This window comes from Geospiza fortis, unplaced genomic scaffold (assembly GCF_000277835.1).
Source record: "Geospiza fortis unplaced genomic scaffold, GeoFor_1.0 scaffold657, whole genome shotgun sequence".
Taxonomy (NCBI): Eukaryota; Metazoa; Chordata; class Aves; order Passeriformes; family Thraupidae; genus Geospiza; species Geospiza fortis.
Window position 1 is genome coordinate 493,314 of NW_005054481.1, and position 16,858 is coordinate 510,171.

At 41.6% G+C, this 16,858-nt stretch overlaps 1 protein-coding gene across 1 annotated transcript in view; it reads left to right on the forward strand.

The window, feature by feature from the left end:
* The first annotated feature begins 1,346 nt into the window (after nucleotides 1-1,346).
* Nucleotides 1,347-16,858, forward strand: part of NCOA6 (nuclear receptor coactivator 6) — a 37,258-nt gene continuing 21,746 nt past the window's right edge. Inside the window, exons 1-7 of the mRNA XM_031063128.1 lie at nucleotides 1,347-1,454; nucleotides 6,782-6,934; nucleotides 7,038-7,312; nucleotides 10,172-10,327; nucleotides 10,893-11,015; nucleotides 12,424-12,552; nucleotides 13,361-14,177. Coding sequence (XP_030918988.1) covers nucleotides 7,078-7,312; nucleotides 10,172-10,327; nucleotides 10,893-11,015; nucleotides 12,424-12,552; nucleotides 13,361-14,177 — 1,460 coding nt within the window. The 5' untranslated portion in view covers nucleotides 1,347-1,454; nucleotides 6,782-6,934; nucleotides 7,038-7,077. The remainder of the gene's footprint in view (nucleotides 1,455-6,781; nucleotides 6,935-7,037; nucleotides 7,313-10,171; nucleotides 10,328-10,892; nucleotides 11,016-12,423; nucleotides 12,553-13,360; nucleotides 14,178-16,858) is intronic.

Consider the following 16,858-nt stretch of genomic DNA (forward strand, 5'->3'; position numbering starts at 1 on the left):
CCTCACCCTGCTGGGCTAAGGCACAGGCCTTCAGCATGGGGACTGGCTGCTGCACCTTGGAGACTTCCTTAAAAACAGCTTTTCCATGGCCCAGCCTTTCCTGTGAAGTCTTGGCCTGGCTCTGGAGGTAACCAACCAGTTTGTTGAGGCTGTGGAACATCCTTTTATGAAAAGGGTAAAAAAGTGGAACTAATGCAGTATCTCCTGTAGAATGTGAAAACCTCTTTTAGTTTTGGCTTATACAACAATACTAAAATTTCCTATTTCAAGTTTTGATTTTGCTCCTTAGCTTGGTGTCTGGTTGTGGTATTTAGGCAGGTGCATGTGGCTGGAAACAGGTCACTGCTTGTGATTTATCCATCAGGCATTTGACTTGGTGCTACACTTCTTGAGTTACGATTACTTGGAAACACAAGAAGATGCAAGTGGTTGAAAAGTGTTAGATGACCATTAAAAGTGCTGCAAAGCCTTTATGATGTGATTTAATGTAAAACCTCTTTCCTTCTCTCTGAGGTGCTGGGTTGATGCAAAGTGCACAGGCTACAGCAGAATAAGGCTTTTAAAGCAATTTTGCTATGTTGTCTAGATAGAAGACAACAAATCTCTGCTTTTTCTTTCTGAGTGTTTTTCCATTTTCTGCTTCCCCTGTTTGTTTTTGGGCAGTCCCCTTCCCCAGTGATGAGCAGGCAAGCACATAAGCAGAAAATCTCCTTGAGAAGCACCCCTGGGCTGTGCCTCTAAATGCCGTTGATTCGAGGGGCGGTGTTTTGTTGTCCCAAAGCCATTTAGCTTTACTGCTGTGTTTTTATGATCCCAGGAGCTGGAGTGCAGCTTGGTGAGCCCAGGAGCAGGGCCTAGGAATGGATTCACCTCTCCATGCTGGCCTCCTGCAGCAGCAGTGTCTGTCTGAGGTGGTCCTGTGGGCTTGGAACGAGCTTCTGGAATGAGCTGAACCTGAGCTGGTTTAGGCGCCTGCTCAGGATGAGCGGAGGGACACCCTGGCTGTGCTGGTGTCTCTGTTCTGGAGATCAGTTTAATCAAGATGAGCTTGTCCTAAGACTTAAATAAATACATTATTCTAGATTAAACTTGCCCTGTTTAGAAGAATAGAATGTCATTTCCAGCTAAAGGAAGTATTCCATTTTCTGCCTGTAATGAAAGGTTGATTTTTCAAGCTCCTGAGGCTTTGCTGTTCAAATCTGAATATAGTAATATGTGCTTTTTACATTGCTGAGGTGAGCGTTTAACTTGGTGCAAAACTGCATATTAAAAATGGAGCTATTCACCAGTGTGTTCAGTATTTCTGTTATTTCACATCACTGTCTGATGAAATGTGATGGTTTTCTTTCAGGATTCCGTATTTGGGACTTTCTGTTTAGCCATGTTTGCCAGTCTGGAATCACCTGAAGTCCTGTTGCACACCCCACAATACTGAAGTTGTGAAATTTGTTTTGGTAGGTAAAATAAACATATGATGCATCTGAATATCTGTTGTTTTTATAAATTCTCCCCCTGCCTCTCCTCACTGCTGTGTTTGCAGAGCTGGGCTGGCTCCAGAGCTGACTTCCCACTCGGCCATACAGGGTTAGGGGTATTTGCCACCAGGTTTGGGGCTGCTCCTCCCAAGGAGAACAGTTGAGATGCTTTAGTTGTGTCATTCATCTAACACCAATGTTTGAAGTTCAAAGTTACTGGAACCTGGGCTAAGTTGTTTTAGAGGGAATTTTCGTGCATGTTTATTTTTAGGTATTCTTTCATATTATAACCATGATTCTTAGCCTTACTTATTCTCCTTGTGTTATATTGTTATATACAATTGCCTAGAATTTTTTAAAAGTTTTGTTGGGTTTTTTGTTTTGTGGGTTTTTGTTTGTTTTTTTTTTTTTCCCCAAAGCCATATTTTTTTAATCTTTGTATCATAGAATGGTTATGGGTGTCTAGCTTTATTCATTGTTCAGGTTTAACAAGCTCTAAGATGGGCAGGTGCTATGCTGGGCAATAAAGGAAACAGTTATAGGAGGACAATACACTGTTACCAAATCTCCAGGAGAGACAGTGCTGTGGTCAGTGTTCCAGGGGTTTATGGGTGTTATACTTTAAACACAGCCTCTGTGACTGTGTGCCAGTGCACGTTACAGGTTTAATGAAAATCATCCTCTCAGGACTGTTCTGGCAATGCTGAACCTCTTCTGTCCTGTCATGAAAATCTCTACATGTTTTTCTCACTGACACCTAAAACAAAGGAATCAGAAAACATTAAAGTGTATTTTCCAAGACATCCTTTGTTCTTGATATTTTTTTCTATTAAGTCTCTTGAAAACCATTTTTCAGTGACAGCAAATGCAACATGAATCCTTTAGAAATTACATTGCTACTGCTATCCCAGACTTTTCCTCCTCGCTCTCAATTCTGGTTTCTCCAAGGGGTTTGGCTGTAACATCATGTCTTTCCCTTCCATGTTGCAGCTTTAAATAGTGGTCACTGTGAAGATGAGGACCCTTCTTAGTGCCAGCTTGTGCCATCTGCTAGTGAAGGGCATCAATCCATCCCTCCTTCTGCTCCCATCCTTCCCAGTCTTTTGTGTAATTTGGAAGAGTACTTGTTGAGATATAGAGCATGGTTTTAGTACTTTTTATTTGTTTTGCAAGAGTGCAGGTTCTGATGTGACATCAGTTGTGAAAGCATTTATTTTGAATGCATTAAAAAGCTTGGCAATCAATAGACTGGGACAGAAAACCTGTAACAGGTGGCCAGACAAAGCCTTGGTTTGACAGTGTGCTCTGTGCAGTGCAATAGATAAGGGAAAGCAGGACAAGAGATTTCCAGTTTTGTTTAAGAGACTAATTGACATAAGTTTGGATCAGCTGAGTGAACCTTGGGGCAAAAACACCAAGGTACCATTTGGGTTTTTTTCCTTTGTGTTGTTTTTTCCTCTCCAGAGACCAGCACTTCCAGGTACTCCAGAGCCTGCCAGCTTTCCCATGTTCAGCTGCTCCCCAGTTAGTGACAACTGGCTGTTTCAGATTTTGCTGTAATCCCATCTGTCCTGGGCTCTGGATGGGATTTTCCAAGCCTTGCCCAGCCACGTGGTGCTGGGTTTGTTGTGCAGGCTGCCTGTCAGGCTGCTGGGGACAGCCAGGGCACAATAAAATGCCTTGGTGCTGCCCAAGTGTGTGTGTGACCCAGCTGTCCAGCAGCCCAGGTCTCAACTGCAGCATCCTCTATCCTGTGGGAATTCTTCCTCTGAGGAGCCTCTTTTGCACATGTTAGTGGTCAGTTGTTTTATCCATAAGCTGAGTGTGCCTGGGAGCTCCTGGCTCCAGCAGCCCGGGCTGTGCCCTGCATGCACCCTTTGCACACTCTGCTCTTCGTGGGCCGAGCTCTTCTGTCCCCATACAACCATGCAGGTGCATTTTGACCATTTATCTGTTATTTGGCTGTTAGTCCCCACCTCTCTTACTTCAGTTAGATATTTTTAATAATTAGACTGTACTGAATAAGTACAGTCTAATTAGAGTTTTCTAAATCCCAAAGGACCACAGGCCTTGTTTCACCTGACTCAGAGAACCACAGGGATATTGTGAGGGAAGGAAACAAACCAAGACCAAGGTTTAAATTCTACCTCCCAGATGAGTACATATAGATAGCTACAGCTCCCTTTGCATTTTTTCTTCACATTATGCTCCTCAAGGATCTCTGCTATATTCATCTGCACCTTTTCCCTCCAAAACACATGAACTTTTGTCTGTTCCTATACTCAGGCATCTTTTATCTCATGCATTACATGAGAAAGTGATGATTTGCAAAATTTTCATTTTCAGGCAGTGCACAGCACACCAACCCTATAACCATAAGATTACAGAAGTTGTTAGGATGCTGTGCAGCTGGGATTCATTTGCTCTGATATGAATGGTGTGCTGTGCACTGCCTGAAAATGAAAATTTTGCAAATCATCACTTTCTCATGTAATACATGAGATAAAAGATGCCTGAGTATAGGAACAGACAAAAGTTCATGTGTTTTGGAGGGAAAAGGTGCAGATGAATATAGCAGAGATCCTTGAGGAGCATAATGTGAAGAAAAAATGCAAAGGGAGCTGTAGCTATCTATATGTACTCATCTGGGAGGTAAAATTTAAACCTTTGTCTTGGTTTGTTTCCTTCCCTCACAATATCCCCGTGGTCCTGTGGTTCTCTGAGTCAGGTGAAACAAGGCCTGTGGTCCTTTGGGATTTAGAAAACTCTAATTAGACTGTACTTATTCAGTACAGTCTAATTATTAAAAATATCTAACTGAAGTAAGAGAGGTGGGGACTAACAGCCAAATAACAGATAAATGGTCAAAATGCACCTGCATGGTTGTATGGGGACAGAAGAGCTCGGCCCACGAAGAGCAGAGTGTGCAAAGGGTGCATGCAGGGCACAGCCCGGGCTGCTGGAGCCAGGAGCTCCCAGGCACACTCAGCTTATGGATAAAACAACTGACCACTAACATGTGCAAAAGAGGCTCCTCAGAGGAAGAATTATTATAGTGTTTACAAAGGGTGATAATTTCAACAAATCCTGTCAGATTTTAGCACATTCAGATGAGGCTGATGAAATTTGGTCTAAGTTGCAGCATTTTTATGAATTGTTTAAAAACCAGATTTAAGCAATCTGGGGATCTTCTGCTCTTTCACAGGGAAGATGGAGGCTTCAGACACCTCTGTTAAAAAAGATCTGAAATGTTTGTGTTCTTATAGATAAATTCTTATTTTTCTGGTGTTGGGGATTGTCAGGCATACTCGTGTTTCTCACTGCAGGTGCAACACCCCATCACCTCCAAACAGTTGTACCTTTTCAACATGTAGGAGCCTGTATTTTGAGCTGAAATTTACTCATGATTTTCCGACAAATAACATTCTGTGTAATTTTCCTCAAAATATAGTGCTTATATTTCACAGGATGCTTGCCTTATTCCTTGCACAGAATGGCTGTGTTTGGCCATTAAAAAGGCCATTTGTGTAGGATCCCTCAGCTCCTCTCTCCCTGGAGTCAGTGGATGTGGAATAAAAGATGTAGGATGCAGAAGGAGAAGGACTGTTCTCCTGGTTAATGTAAAGCCAGCTTGGGTAAGGAAGTTACCTGTCCAAGAAATTGTGTGAAAATCAGTTCAAACATTTTTTCTCAGACTCCTATTACTTGTGATTCTCATTATCCGGGTACCTGACATGCAACTGAGGAGTTTGCCTTAATGGAGGTGCCAACACTCAGAGCTGTAATTTAGACACAAAGCCAAGTAACAGGGGAAAGAAAAAAGATTTAATTGTCTCTGTGTTCACCTGGTAATGGATTTTTAAAATTTATTTCTCTCTTGCCCATCTTTAAAGTTTCTATGGCAATAATAAGTATATGAAAGCACTATGGAAGTAGATCGGTACCTGTGAAACATTGAACTTATTTTCTGATGCAGGACTGCAGAAGAGCTTGTGAGACAAAATTTGTTTGGTTTTTAATCTGAAATTTGAGGATGAAGGCTGGTGCTGCAGGATGAGAGAGAAACTCCATGTAAAATAGGGGATTTTTCCTTAGTGCTGTTGGATTGCCTGCTGTGGGGTAGAGTTGCAAGGGAGAAAAAACCCATGGTATTTTGTAAATGTAGTGAATGTATGTGTAGAGATCTGACCAAAAGCAATGGGAATTTGTGACTTCAAGCCCCTGATTTTTCCTTTGGAATATTGTCCCTTCAGCAGCCTTGTGTGAGTGTGCAAACAGTGCAGAGCTGAATCTGGGCTTTTCTAACAGTGCTAGATTTTTTGATTAGAAAAGGCTGTTTTCTGGCCAGTATCTGCAGCTCACGTTTCATCTCAAAGTTGTGGTTTTGTGTTGGGAACTTGAACCTCTGCCAAAACCCCAATCTGTGTCCTGTTCAAGGCTATGTTGTCCTGAGCTAAACCTTCTGGGTGGGTTGTGCCAAATACCCACAGCGTTGCAGTTATGAGATCTTGGCTGTACTGGCTGGTGAATGGATTTGATTTTGACTGTGGTGGTCAGGAACAGGTCCCTTTTTTGGTTGTTTCTACAGGTGGTTTGAGTCTTCTAGCAGTATTTGCAAAGTGCTGAGTGTTAGAGCAGATGTGTCACCTGGAAAGGGCAGTGCCATTGCCCTGTGGGAGTGGATGTGGGAAAATGTGTATCCTAACATAGGTGGTGTTCACTGAAAGCTGAGGGATACTTTTATCACAGATTGTACTTCTGTAACAGCTTAAATTAATGTCATAATGTCAAAGTTTATTGCAAAGTTTAGATATTTCATTAAGCAAGATCCATCAGGTGTGGCACTTGACTTCCCGAATTCATTCTTATCCGAGTGTGATCTGGGGGCATGGTGGGAGTTGTGGGCTGTGACAGGGGGAGCGGATTTCAGGTTGTTATGTGCATGAGAAGCTGAAAACACCTAAATCTTTACAAACTTTAGGAAAGTAGGCACAGTATGCCTGAGATTTAGCTGGGTGTGAGTAAAATATTTTTCAAATGCTACATTTCCCCTGGTAAAAATATGCTGTGGCTTTCCTACTGCTTTGGACCTATTGCATCTGCAGTCTCTAAAATTAAATTTGGTGGCTCTTCCTATCATTCTGTAATTCAGCTGTTGCTGTGAGTTTTAGTCTCCTGGCAGTCAGGCACTGCAGCATTGGTACCAGGTGCTTGCTCATTCCCTCTGTGATACAGAAATGAATAAAATTCATTTTCCTCTGATTTTTTTTATCCTCTACCTTCCTTTCTACCTGTCTGTCTTTTAGATCAACTGGAATACTTCTCAAGTCACGTGCAGCACAATTCTGCCAGGAACCCCCTTCTGTTTGTCCTGGTGGAGGAACAGCTTGGCCACTGCCATGGCCACCATTTTCAGCCTCACACAGTTGGACTCACAGAGCCCAATACTGGGTCACCAGGTAGGATTTTCTGTCAATGACCAAATGTGCCATTGAAAGCAGCTGTTAATGTCCTTACCCAATGATTATTATATGTATTATAATTCTCTTTTTCCCTTCCAAGCATCACCTTGACGTCTGACAGGCTCCCATTGTTGGAAACAATGGTTTTGGATGATCTGCCTCACTTGAAAGATACATATGCCTCCTTGTACTCCTCAGCTATGGAAGACTTAGAGGTGGATTTTGATTCAGGACTGGAGGAAGATGAACTGAAACAGGAGGCTGCTCCTGGGGATTCCACAATCTTTGTGGCTTTTAAAGGAAATATAAGTGACAGAGACTTTGAGCAGAAGCTGGATACCATACTGGAGAATGTGCCTGGTCTTTTACACATGGGTAATGTGCCTTCTTGTCACTTTCCAGCTATCCTTAAAATGCTTATTTAGGTTGTCAGGGTACTTGCACAAAAAATAGATTATATTGGGTTTGAGCAACTTCGTTTGTAATGATAATTTGTTGGGCTTATTCTTAGTGAATTTGCAAGCTGTTCTTCTCAGAAAGGCAGACTACAAGCGTCTGCAGTTATTTTGTTGTTTAAAACTGATTTATTTGGTAAGTTCATTCATTTTTCTTCTGTTTCCGCATTTCACCTGGTTTTATTCTCTTTCATGTCCCTCTATTACACATGGCTGTGTTATAAAAAAGTGAAACCAGGCTTGTTCACACAGGAGATGTTTTACTGCCCAAACTGTCCAATTTAAACAATTACAGTTCATCTGAGAATGGGTTCACTTTCCAGTATCTATGACATTACTGCCCTTTTCTGACCTGCCTTACCTGATTGATTGATTGATTGATTGATTGATTTGTGTTGGGGAATGGGTAGTGCCCTCACATACCCCTGAATGCTCATCCAGCTCTGGGAACAGCTCCATGGCAAGTCAGTGATAACAGGATTTTGGGGACATCTAAACCAGCATGTTTAGATCTGGAAAAAGACACTTGTCCCCTGTCTGAGCATGTTGCAAAAGGTCCTGTGCTGATTACTGATGGCTGCTCAGTTAGGCAGCCTTGATTGTTTTCTTCATCAGTGTCAAACACCTTTTCAGGAAAATAACACATTACTTCTCAATAACCAAACTGAATTTTTTTATCACTTTATTCCTTTCTTTCAATTTTGTCCATCTAGTCAGCTGGCATCAGTTTGTTGGGTTCTTGCTGTTGCTCAGAGAGATAAAAAAGCTGGGATAAGACAAAAATACTGTAAAGAAATACCAGTTTTGAGCTGTGTCTTACAAACAGTTGGAAGGAGATGTAAACTAACAGACCATTACTGGTGTGAAGTGATGTTTGTAATATCACAGATCAATTGTGTATTTTTGATATAAAATAAATTCAGTCTATGACTGCTATAGTCATCTTTGTTATATAGAGGCATCTGCATGCTGAGTCTGTCATAAATATTAATGCCAGGATTAATAAACATGATTCAGACCTCAGCTGAGAAAGCAAATTTTTAAAATCAATGTCCAGTTAATTTGAAAATTATCCATGTGTGAAGTTACTTAAACTGATTCAGAGCAAAATAGGATATCCTGAATGCAGAGTTAGCAAATAACATGGGGTTATCTTGGCAGATGCAGTGCTTGAAAAATGAGAAACTTGGGTACAAATAAATAGAAATACTGAAACTGATGATAGAATTTTTCTATGTAAAAAACCGGAACATTAATAGCAGAAAATATGAGATTGTTCAAACCTCCACAAAAGGGGATTTTAAAACTCCTCCTGCCATGTTTCCAGCCAAAACCAGGTTTATAGGTGGAATGAGGATGAATTTAATAATTCCATTACTGTAGCAGCAAAAGGGGCTTGGTGAATTAGTGGTGAACAAGAGCTTCCTAAATAGGAGTGAGTGTTGACAATCTTAACTAACATGTATTTCAGACCTCAAAAGTTAGCAAATGTTTAGTAAATCTGAGGTTACAGTGGAGGAGCTGGCTGGTGAAAATTTGGGTCAGTGCTTTCTGTTTTGAGAGGAACTTTCTTCACAGAAAGATAGAAACTGGAAACTTACAAAGCTATATTGGGAGTATTTTTAAAATAATCCTTAAGTGCATTTTGTAGCAATCATTTAGGTAGGCATCACTTTGGATAATGTATCCAAGATAACTGCCCAACCTTTCTGCAGTTACTGTGAAAACGAGTGATCTATGTAGAAATGCTCATTTGTAGAACAGGTGTTCAGAAAACCTGCAAGTGAATATCTTGCATGACTTTGAGATGCTTTTTGGCAGTGGATTTGAAATGTTTACCCGGAAAACTAAATAATAAGGTAGAAATCAATGAAATATTGCTAGGAGTCTGTTGGCACTGGTCTTGTAAAAAAAGAAAAAAAAAAAAAGAAGATGGTTTCACAAGCACTTGTAGAGCAAATATTTCAAGCAGTTCATTCCTGTAGTCAGTTTTTTCTCACATTCATCTGATTCACAAAGCAGACCTGTACCAGTTCACTGTACTGTAACACAGGGCTGGAGTTTCTCTGCTCTGGGACAGGCTGGGAAAGCTGGGGATGCTCACCTGGAGAAAAGGGAGCCTAAAGGGGCTCCAGGGGAGCTGGGGAGGGACTTGGTACACGAAGGGTGGAGTGCCAGGACAAAGGGGAATGGCTTTAAGATGAAGGAGTCTAGATTTTAGATGGGATATTAGGAGGAAATTGTTCCCTGTGAGGGTGGGGAGGCCCTGGTAGGGGCTGCCCAGCTGTGGCTGTCCCATCCCTGGCAGCATCCAAGGCCAGGCTGGGTGGGGCTTGGAGCACTCTGGGATAGTGGAAGGTGCCCCTGCCCATAGCAGGGGGTGGGATGAGATGGGCTTTAAGGTCCCTTCCAACCAAAACCTAATACCTATAATTGTATGAAATCTGTTTTATTAGATATTTTATCTTTCCAAAGTAGTTTATCGACAGAATATTTCAGTTTTTAAGTAATACTATCAAGTGATTCTGTTGTCTATTGCATTGGTTATCATTTGAGTAGTTTTTTTACTGCTAATTTTTTGGAAAATCCCTGATTTTGGGGTTGGTAGCATTGGTTGCTGTATACCTGCGTGGGGAAAAATCTCCTGTACCTGAGACTGAGCACTGGCAATTTTCAAAGCCAAATAGGGTTTCACTTTTTTCAACCTTATAACCAAGTTGTTTCATCAGATGTGCTTATAAACTGCCTTTGCACTGACTTTGATTGTTTTTCTTCTAAGAATCCAACAAGTTAAAAGTGCAGAAGATAGAGCCTTGGAACAGCGTCCGTGTCACCTTCAACATCCCCCGGGAAGCTGCCGAGCGGCTGCGGATCCTGGCTCAGAACAACAACCAGCAGCTCCGAGACCTGGGCATTCTCTCCGTTCAGATTGAAGGTATTTCACACCTAATCTGCTTCCAAAGCTCAGATTTAACTAGACTCAAAAAGCAGTTTTGTGTATTTGGTTAGCGCTGCAAAACTTGCAATTACTACTTTGGCTTTAGTGAAAAAGATAGCTCAGGATTTTTATTCTTTCAATAATAATATTTACTAATAATAAAAATGAAAGCTGGAAATGCTCTGGGCACCAGGAACCCTCCTGAAAAATGTTGTCTGTGTGTTGACTGGGAAAGGGTTGGCTGATACTCTTTCTCTGTTGTTTCATATGAGGCTTTCTTTAAGACAAGTTTTCAGTGGCTTTCACAGTTACCATATCCATTCTGGACAGTTGTCCAGGAGCACCCTCAGGATGGAATCAAGGGCAGGCAATGCTTGTCATGACATTTGTTCTTCTTAAAACTGAAATCCAGAGGAGTGCTGTGATGTGTAAGTGTCCTTCTAAAGCACGCCCTGGAGGTGAAGCCTGTTCTTCCTTCCTGGGCATCTCTTAAATGTCCTTTTGCAAAAGTCTGTTCTGCTTTTCTGTTTCTCCTGTTCACCCAACCTGTGCCTTGCTTTAGGGGAAGGTGCCATCAACTTGGCTTTAGGCCAGAGCAGGAGCCAGGATGTGCGGATCAACGGGCCCCTGGGAGCGAGCACCGCCATGCGCATGGACACGGGATTCCCCATGCAGGGGGGGCAAGGTAAATCCCCCCAGGCCTTCTCCTGCTGCTTCAGACACTCCAGATTTACTGCTGGGCTCGTGAAACTCCACTGGTTACAGCAACTCGTGCTTGCAGAATTCTAATTGCCATTTAAATTAATGTCTGGTCTTGTTCCCTGCTGTCAAACCATGTCCTGTGTTATGTAAATGAATCGTTGGGTGCATTGTGTCCCACAAACACTGGGGTGATTTTGGCAGGGCCCATTGGTTTGTTTTCAGGTACTGTGAGGGTGTGGAGGTTTGGGGTTTTGTTGGGTAGTTGGTTTGTTTGGGGTTTTTACATACAGTCTATTGAAGCAGATGAGTTAGTGTAGTGAATTCACTTTGAAATATGCACAAATTTTCAGAGTGTTCTGCTTGGTTCTCTTTATGGAAGTGTGCAAAAGTCTTGATTCAGTGTACAATAAACTGACTTAGATTAAATCCATTAGAATTATGGGAAGGACGGGCCACTGTAATTGTTACTCGCTTCTTATTTTCTGATAAACTTTTGAGATCTGATCATAAAGAGGGGATTTTTGTTGGAAATTGTCGTTTTTAAACTATATTTTACAGTATTGTGTACTCATAAGGAATTTTTAACTACAAAACTCAAATTTGACAAAGAGGTTTTACAAAGAAAGCTACTAACTAATTTATTAAAATAGCTGAATCATAAGGCAGCATAAATAACTAATATTTTAGTAAATGGAATTTAAAGCAATTAAACCAGGAGCATTTTTGGTCAGTTTATCTAAGATGCATTTGTGGCCGTTGAGGAGAAGGAATTGAAAGAACATTTCAGCTTTGTAGAAATCTAATTGAACAGTAGTGAAATGTTTGTCCTTAACAAAGACTAAAGCGTTTTGAAGAAGGGTTCCACTCTCCCCTGTCAGCATCAGTGCCTTTATTTCCTGTCTGCGGGTCAACAACAAAACAGCAATAGAACCAACAGGGCAACAGTAGCAATCATTTTAGAAAATTACAGCCTGTGGAAGGGAAACATTGAAATTTTTTTTCCCTCTTGCAACACCTCAGTTACTTTCTAGTTTCAAATGTTGCAAAAACCTGAGTTACATGTACAGCTTTGATACAATCTTGTCACTTGGTGCTTTCAGTGGCAGGTCAGGCTCACATTAATTCATGAGTCAGTAATGTTTTCATTTGTACTCTTTTTAAAAATTTGGTATTAAAGACCTACAGCATGACCTAAACTTGTTTGTTTGATACCAGGGAATCTGAGCTTTCAGACAGAGAAGTGTATCCTCAGGTTATTTTAGACAAACAATTCTTGAAGTCTAAAGAATTGTTTTACTGACAAATATATTTTTTTCTTGTTAAAAGAAAAAATCTAAAATTCTTCTCTATGTAACTGCAAGACTTGATGATTTCTATTTTTATTTTTTAAGGTTTAATAAGAATGAGCAATGCTGCAGCTGTCATGATGTCCCAGGGTGGAAATGTGCCCTCCTCTATGGTGGCAAGTGGTGCTAGTGCTGAGCTGCAGCCACGAACACCTCGGCCTTCCTCACAGCCAGGTGGTAAAATTTAGTCATAATACTGATCTGAAAAAGTTCTTAAACTTTGATTCTTCAGCACACAGGCTTGAGTGTGTACTCATGAGAGAACTCCAGAATTGTTCTGGAGCATTTTCCCCGCCTTTCTGGGAGCTACTCTTTCTGTGAAAACCTCCCTTCCCCCTTAATCTGTTAAATTTTTTCAAATAATTTGGGTGCCTAATAAGTCACCAGCTTGCTTGGTGTTTTGTTCATATATGTTGAGCAATGGCAATTGTATTTTTGCACTTGAACTGTCATGACTGATCTTTATGTTTAACTTGAAGGTAAGAGAAGGATTAGTTCAATGAGGCAGGAATTCTTTTTTTCCTTCTTTTCAGGAAGGGTAGATAGACTGGTAAGTTAAGGATTGGGGGTCTGGTGGGTGTGAATGTTTGGAGGTTATTCTTCATAGGATCCCCAGGGAACAGTCATGGCACCAAGCCTGACAGAGTTCAGGGAGTGTCTGAACGATGCTCTTTGTCCTGTGGTTTAGTTTTAGGTGATCCTGCCAGGAGCAGGGTTTTGGACTCAATGGTCCTTCCAGCTGAGATACTCTGTGATTCTGCAGTTCTGAGTGTGTAGAAGGCTTACATCAGTCTGTAGCATTGTGGGACTGTTGTGCTTTATTTTAGAGGATATAAATTGATAAGACCTGGCTTCTCTGGAATATGAACTTTTTACGCAGAGTAAGAAAATGCAAGCCAGCAATTTAGCCTTTGTTGTTTTGGGATGGGTTTTGTCTACAGTAGGGTTTTTTAAAAATTATTTTTCTTTGCTGTTTTATTAGATGCAATGGACCCACTCTTATCTGGGCTAAATATGCAGCAACAAAATCATCCATCTGGATCTTTAGCTCCTCAGCTCCATTCAATGCAGTCAGTTCCTGTAAACAGGCAGATGAACTCAGCCAACTTTCAGCAGCTCCAGCAGCAGCAGCAGTTGCAGAATCGGCCTCCCCAGCCACATCAGCAGCCACCGCAGGGTATTCGACCTTCATTCACTTCACCAGCACAAGTTCCAGTTCCCCCTGGCTGGAACCAGCTTCCTTCTGGAGCACTCCAGCCTCCTCCAAGCCAGGGAGCACTGGGTACACTGACAGTGAACCAGGGCTGGAAAAAGGCCCCCTTGCCTGGACAAATGCAGCAGCAGCTTCAAGCAAGACCATCTCTAGCAACAGTACAAACTCCTACCCATCCTCCACCTCCATATCCTTTTGGAAGCCAGCAAGCTTCTCAGGCTCACTCAAACTTTCCCCAGATGAGCAATCCTGGCCAGTTTACTGCTCCTCAAATGAAAAGCCTTCAGGGAGGGCCCTCACGAGTTCCTACCCCACTACAACAGCCCCACCTGACCAATAAGTCTCCTGCTTCTTCACCCTCCTCCTTCCAGCAGGGCTCCCCTGCCTCATCTCCCACCGTTAACCAGACACAGCAGCAGCTGGGACCAAGGCCTGCCCAGAGCAGCACTCTTCCCCAGGGCTTCCAGCAGCCTGTCAGCTCTCCCAGTCGTAATCCTATGGTGCAGCAGGGGAATGTACCCCCCAACTTCATGGTGATGCAGCAGCAAAACCAAGGTCCACAAGGTTTACACCCTGGTTTAGGAGGTAAGAAGCACTGAGACCTTCATTTATTTTAAAAGGAAAAGAAACATAAAGTCTAGAACTAAAATTGCTGTTAGTTCTGAAAAGATCCTTTATGAGACAGAATCAACAAATAGGTGGAGTTTGAGGTGGGTACTGGTGAAGGAGCATCCACATCACTCTGTCTCTGTCCTGCAGTGTCACAGAAATGCCCAGAGGGTCAGGGAGGAGTTGCTGTGTGCACTGCACTTATTACTGCCAATTGTCCTGTTGACAGCTCTGCTGTTGCCTTTAAACAAGTTTAGGGTATTTAGAGATGGTATGAGGATTTTGTTTAGGTTTGAGGTTGTTCTTTTTTGGGGGGAAAGGGGAGGATTTTTTGCAAGAGTGTAATGAAAAGACTTTTTTTCTCTCTTCACCTTCCTCTATCACCATTTACATTTTCTATTACAGAAGTGAAGCATTGTTTTGCATCTTCCTTTCTAAGCTGTGGATGCTTCTTCTTCACCCTGTCTTTGTCACCAGTTTCTTCCTATATGAAGAGGAAAAAGCTATTGTTGCCATGCTGTTGTACTCCCTATCCTAGAATTAAGACGTTAAGGGATGTTTTAGTTTCTCATTTGGCTGTGTTGTCTTTAGTTTTCTCTTTGAACCAATCCACTCACTTCTTTTCCTTACTACTCCTAGAGCTCTTCTCTAACATTGAAGGCATTTCTTTTGTCAGTCCCAGGATCTCTTTTGTGTCCTTGGTTGTTTTTTTTTTTCCCTTGAGCCCTTTGTATTTCCATGCAGATTTTCCATGCTTCTCTTTGCTCACTCATTTGTTCATCTTCCTCTTGGATGGCTGTTCTCATGTCCCATACATCAGTTCTTGCTTAAACCTTTGGAATAATTTCTTTGTATGCTTATGGTTCATATTCTTTGTCCACCTACACACACATAAGTACATTCTAGTTTCTTGCATTCTCATGTTGTACATTCCAAATCTGTCCAAACACTGAAAGGAATTCCTGTTTCTTGGTCTACTGATCTGGACAAGCTTCTTGTTTTCAGTGTTTGTACCATGGGTCTTGTTTGAATTCAAATGAATTTTCTGCGTGTCAAGGTTCTCTTGGGATCTGCGAGTGCCCTACGCTTGGTGTATCTTATTTTGTCTCCATCTGGAAGCAGTTATTCATTATTTATGATAGTCACATTTCCCCTTGCCTCCCCAGCCATATGTCCCCATCAGAAATCTTAGCCATGATCTTTAGCCAGTATAATCTCCATGTTCTGCTTCCTTACTAAACCTACTACAAACAAACCTCAATTTTTCTGAGTTAAGAGTCACACCAGAAATAAACTATCAAAATATGTTATTTGGTCTTATTTTAGACCTTATTGCTAAATTGACAATGCTGCTGTGAGCTGTATCCTCAGGTGATTTTAAAAGACAGAATTCCTTGGTTTCAGCAAAGCTGTGTTGCTCCCACTGCTGAGATTTTTGCCTGACTTCTCTGCATGCTCATTCTTTGTTGCAATTTATATGTTAATTTGTCATTATAGGTCTTTCCATTTTTAAGCCACCTTACATTTAAAGGTTTGGTGTAAATGAATGCATTCAAACGCTTCGCATTTCACACAGCCAATTTAGAAAATTGGAATTTATATCAGATTTGGAATAGGCCAAGCTAACACTTTATTTTTTTCTCAGTTCAAGCATTCTTACATGAAACACATCCCTAAAAGTTTAGCAGAACCAAAGCTGGAGTCCAGTGATGTGGTGCTTCAATAAATCTGTTTCTGTATTTGCAGATATATTTGGTGTTTGGCCTATAGACATGATTACCTTGAAATATTAATTACAGCCTAAGACCAGATAATTAGCACAAGCAGTAAAATTAGGTGTGCAAGAAAGCTGTAACTGCAGAAGTAATTGAAGACACATTCTGGCACTGGGTCAGGAAAATAAAAGGGGCAGTGGGCAGGGTTGCTTCAAAGTCTGAGGCATTGTGTGGACAGTGAGTTAAAAAGTGGGTTCACTTAAACCCATCCACACTGCTGCTCACGCTGGCAGGTAGAGGGGAGGTTTATCTCTGTGCGTGTCCCAGGGCAGCAGTGATGTTGGGATGTGCCAGAGTGTGGCTGTTGTGCCACATGAAGACCTCAAAGAATTCCTTGCTCTTGCAGCAGGGATAGCAGAGTTACTTGAATGAGCAGCAGGTCTGGACCTACTGAACTGTGGGGTTCCTCAGCCCACTCTGGGGTGAAAAGACCCTTTGAGTGTGTGCACACAGCAGCACTGATAGGGAGTGTGTGCCTGGTGTGTAAGAGTTGGTGAGAGGAGCACATCACTAACAAGAATACCAGTTATTTCTCTGTGTGTACATTGAATAAGTTAAGGGTGTGCTAAGAGGTGCAGTAGAGCAGAAAGCAACAAACCACATTAATTCTAGTTTCTATAAGGTCAAACTTGCACTTTTCACCTTCTCTGGGTAGTAAGTTTTGTACTTTAATAATAGTTTGAAATTAGTCATAGTAATTTGTTAGACAGAATTGTTGCACAGGTAAGAACTATAAATGTCTTCAGTGGATTTTGTATATTGGCAAAAAAACATTTCTGCCTAAACCTGTCATATGACAGCACAGACTCAAAAGTATTCTCCAATTCCAATTATAGATTTTGTCTATTTTTTCCCTTCCCATTTCCCATACTAACTAACCAGG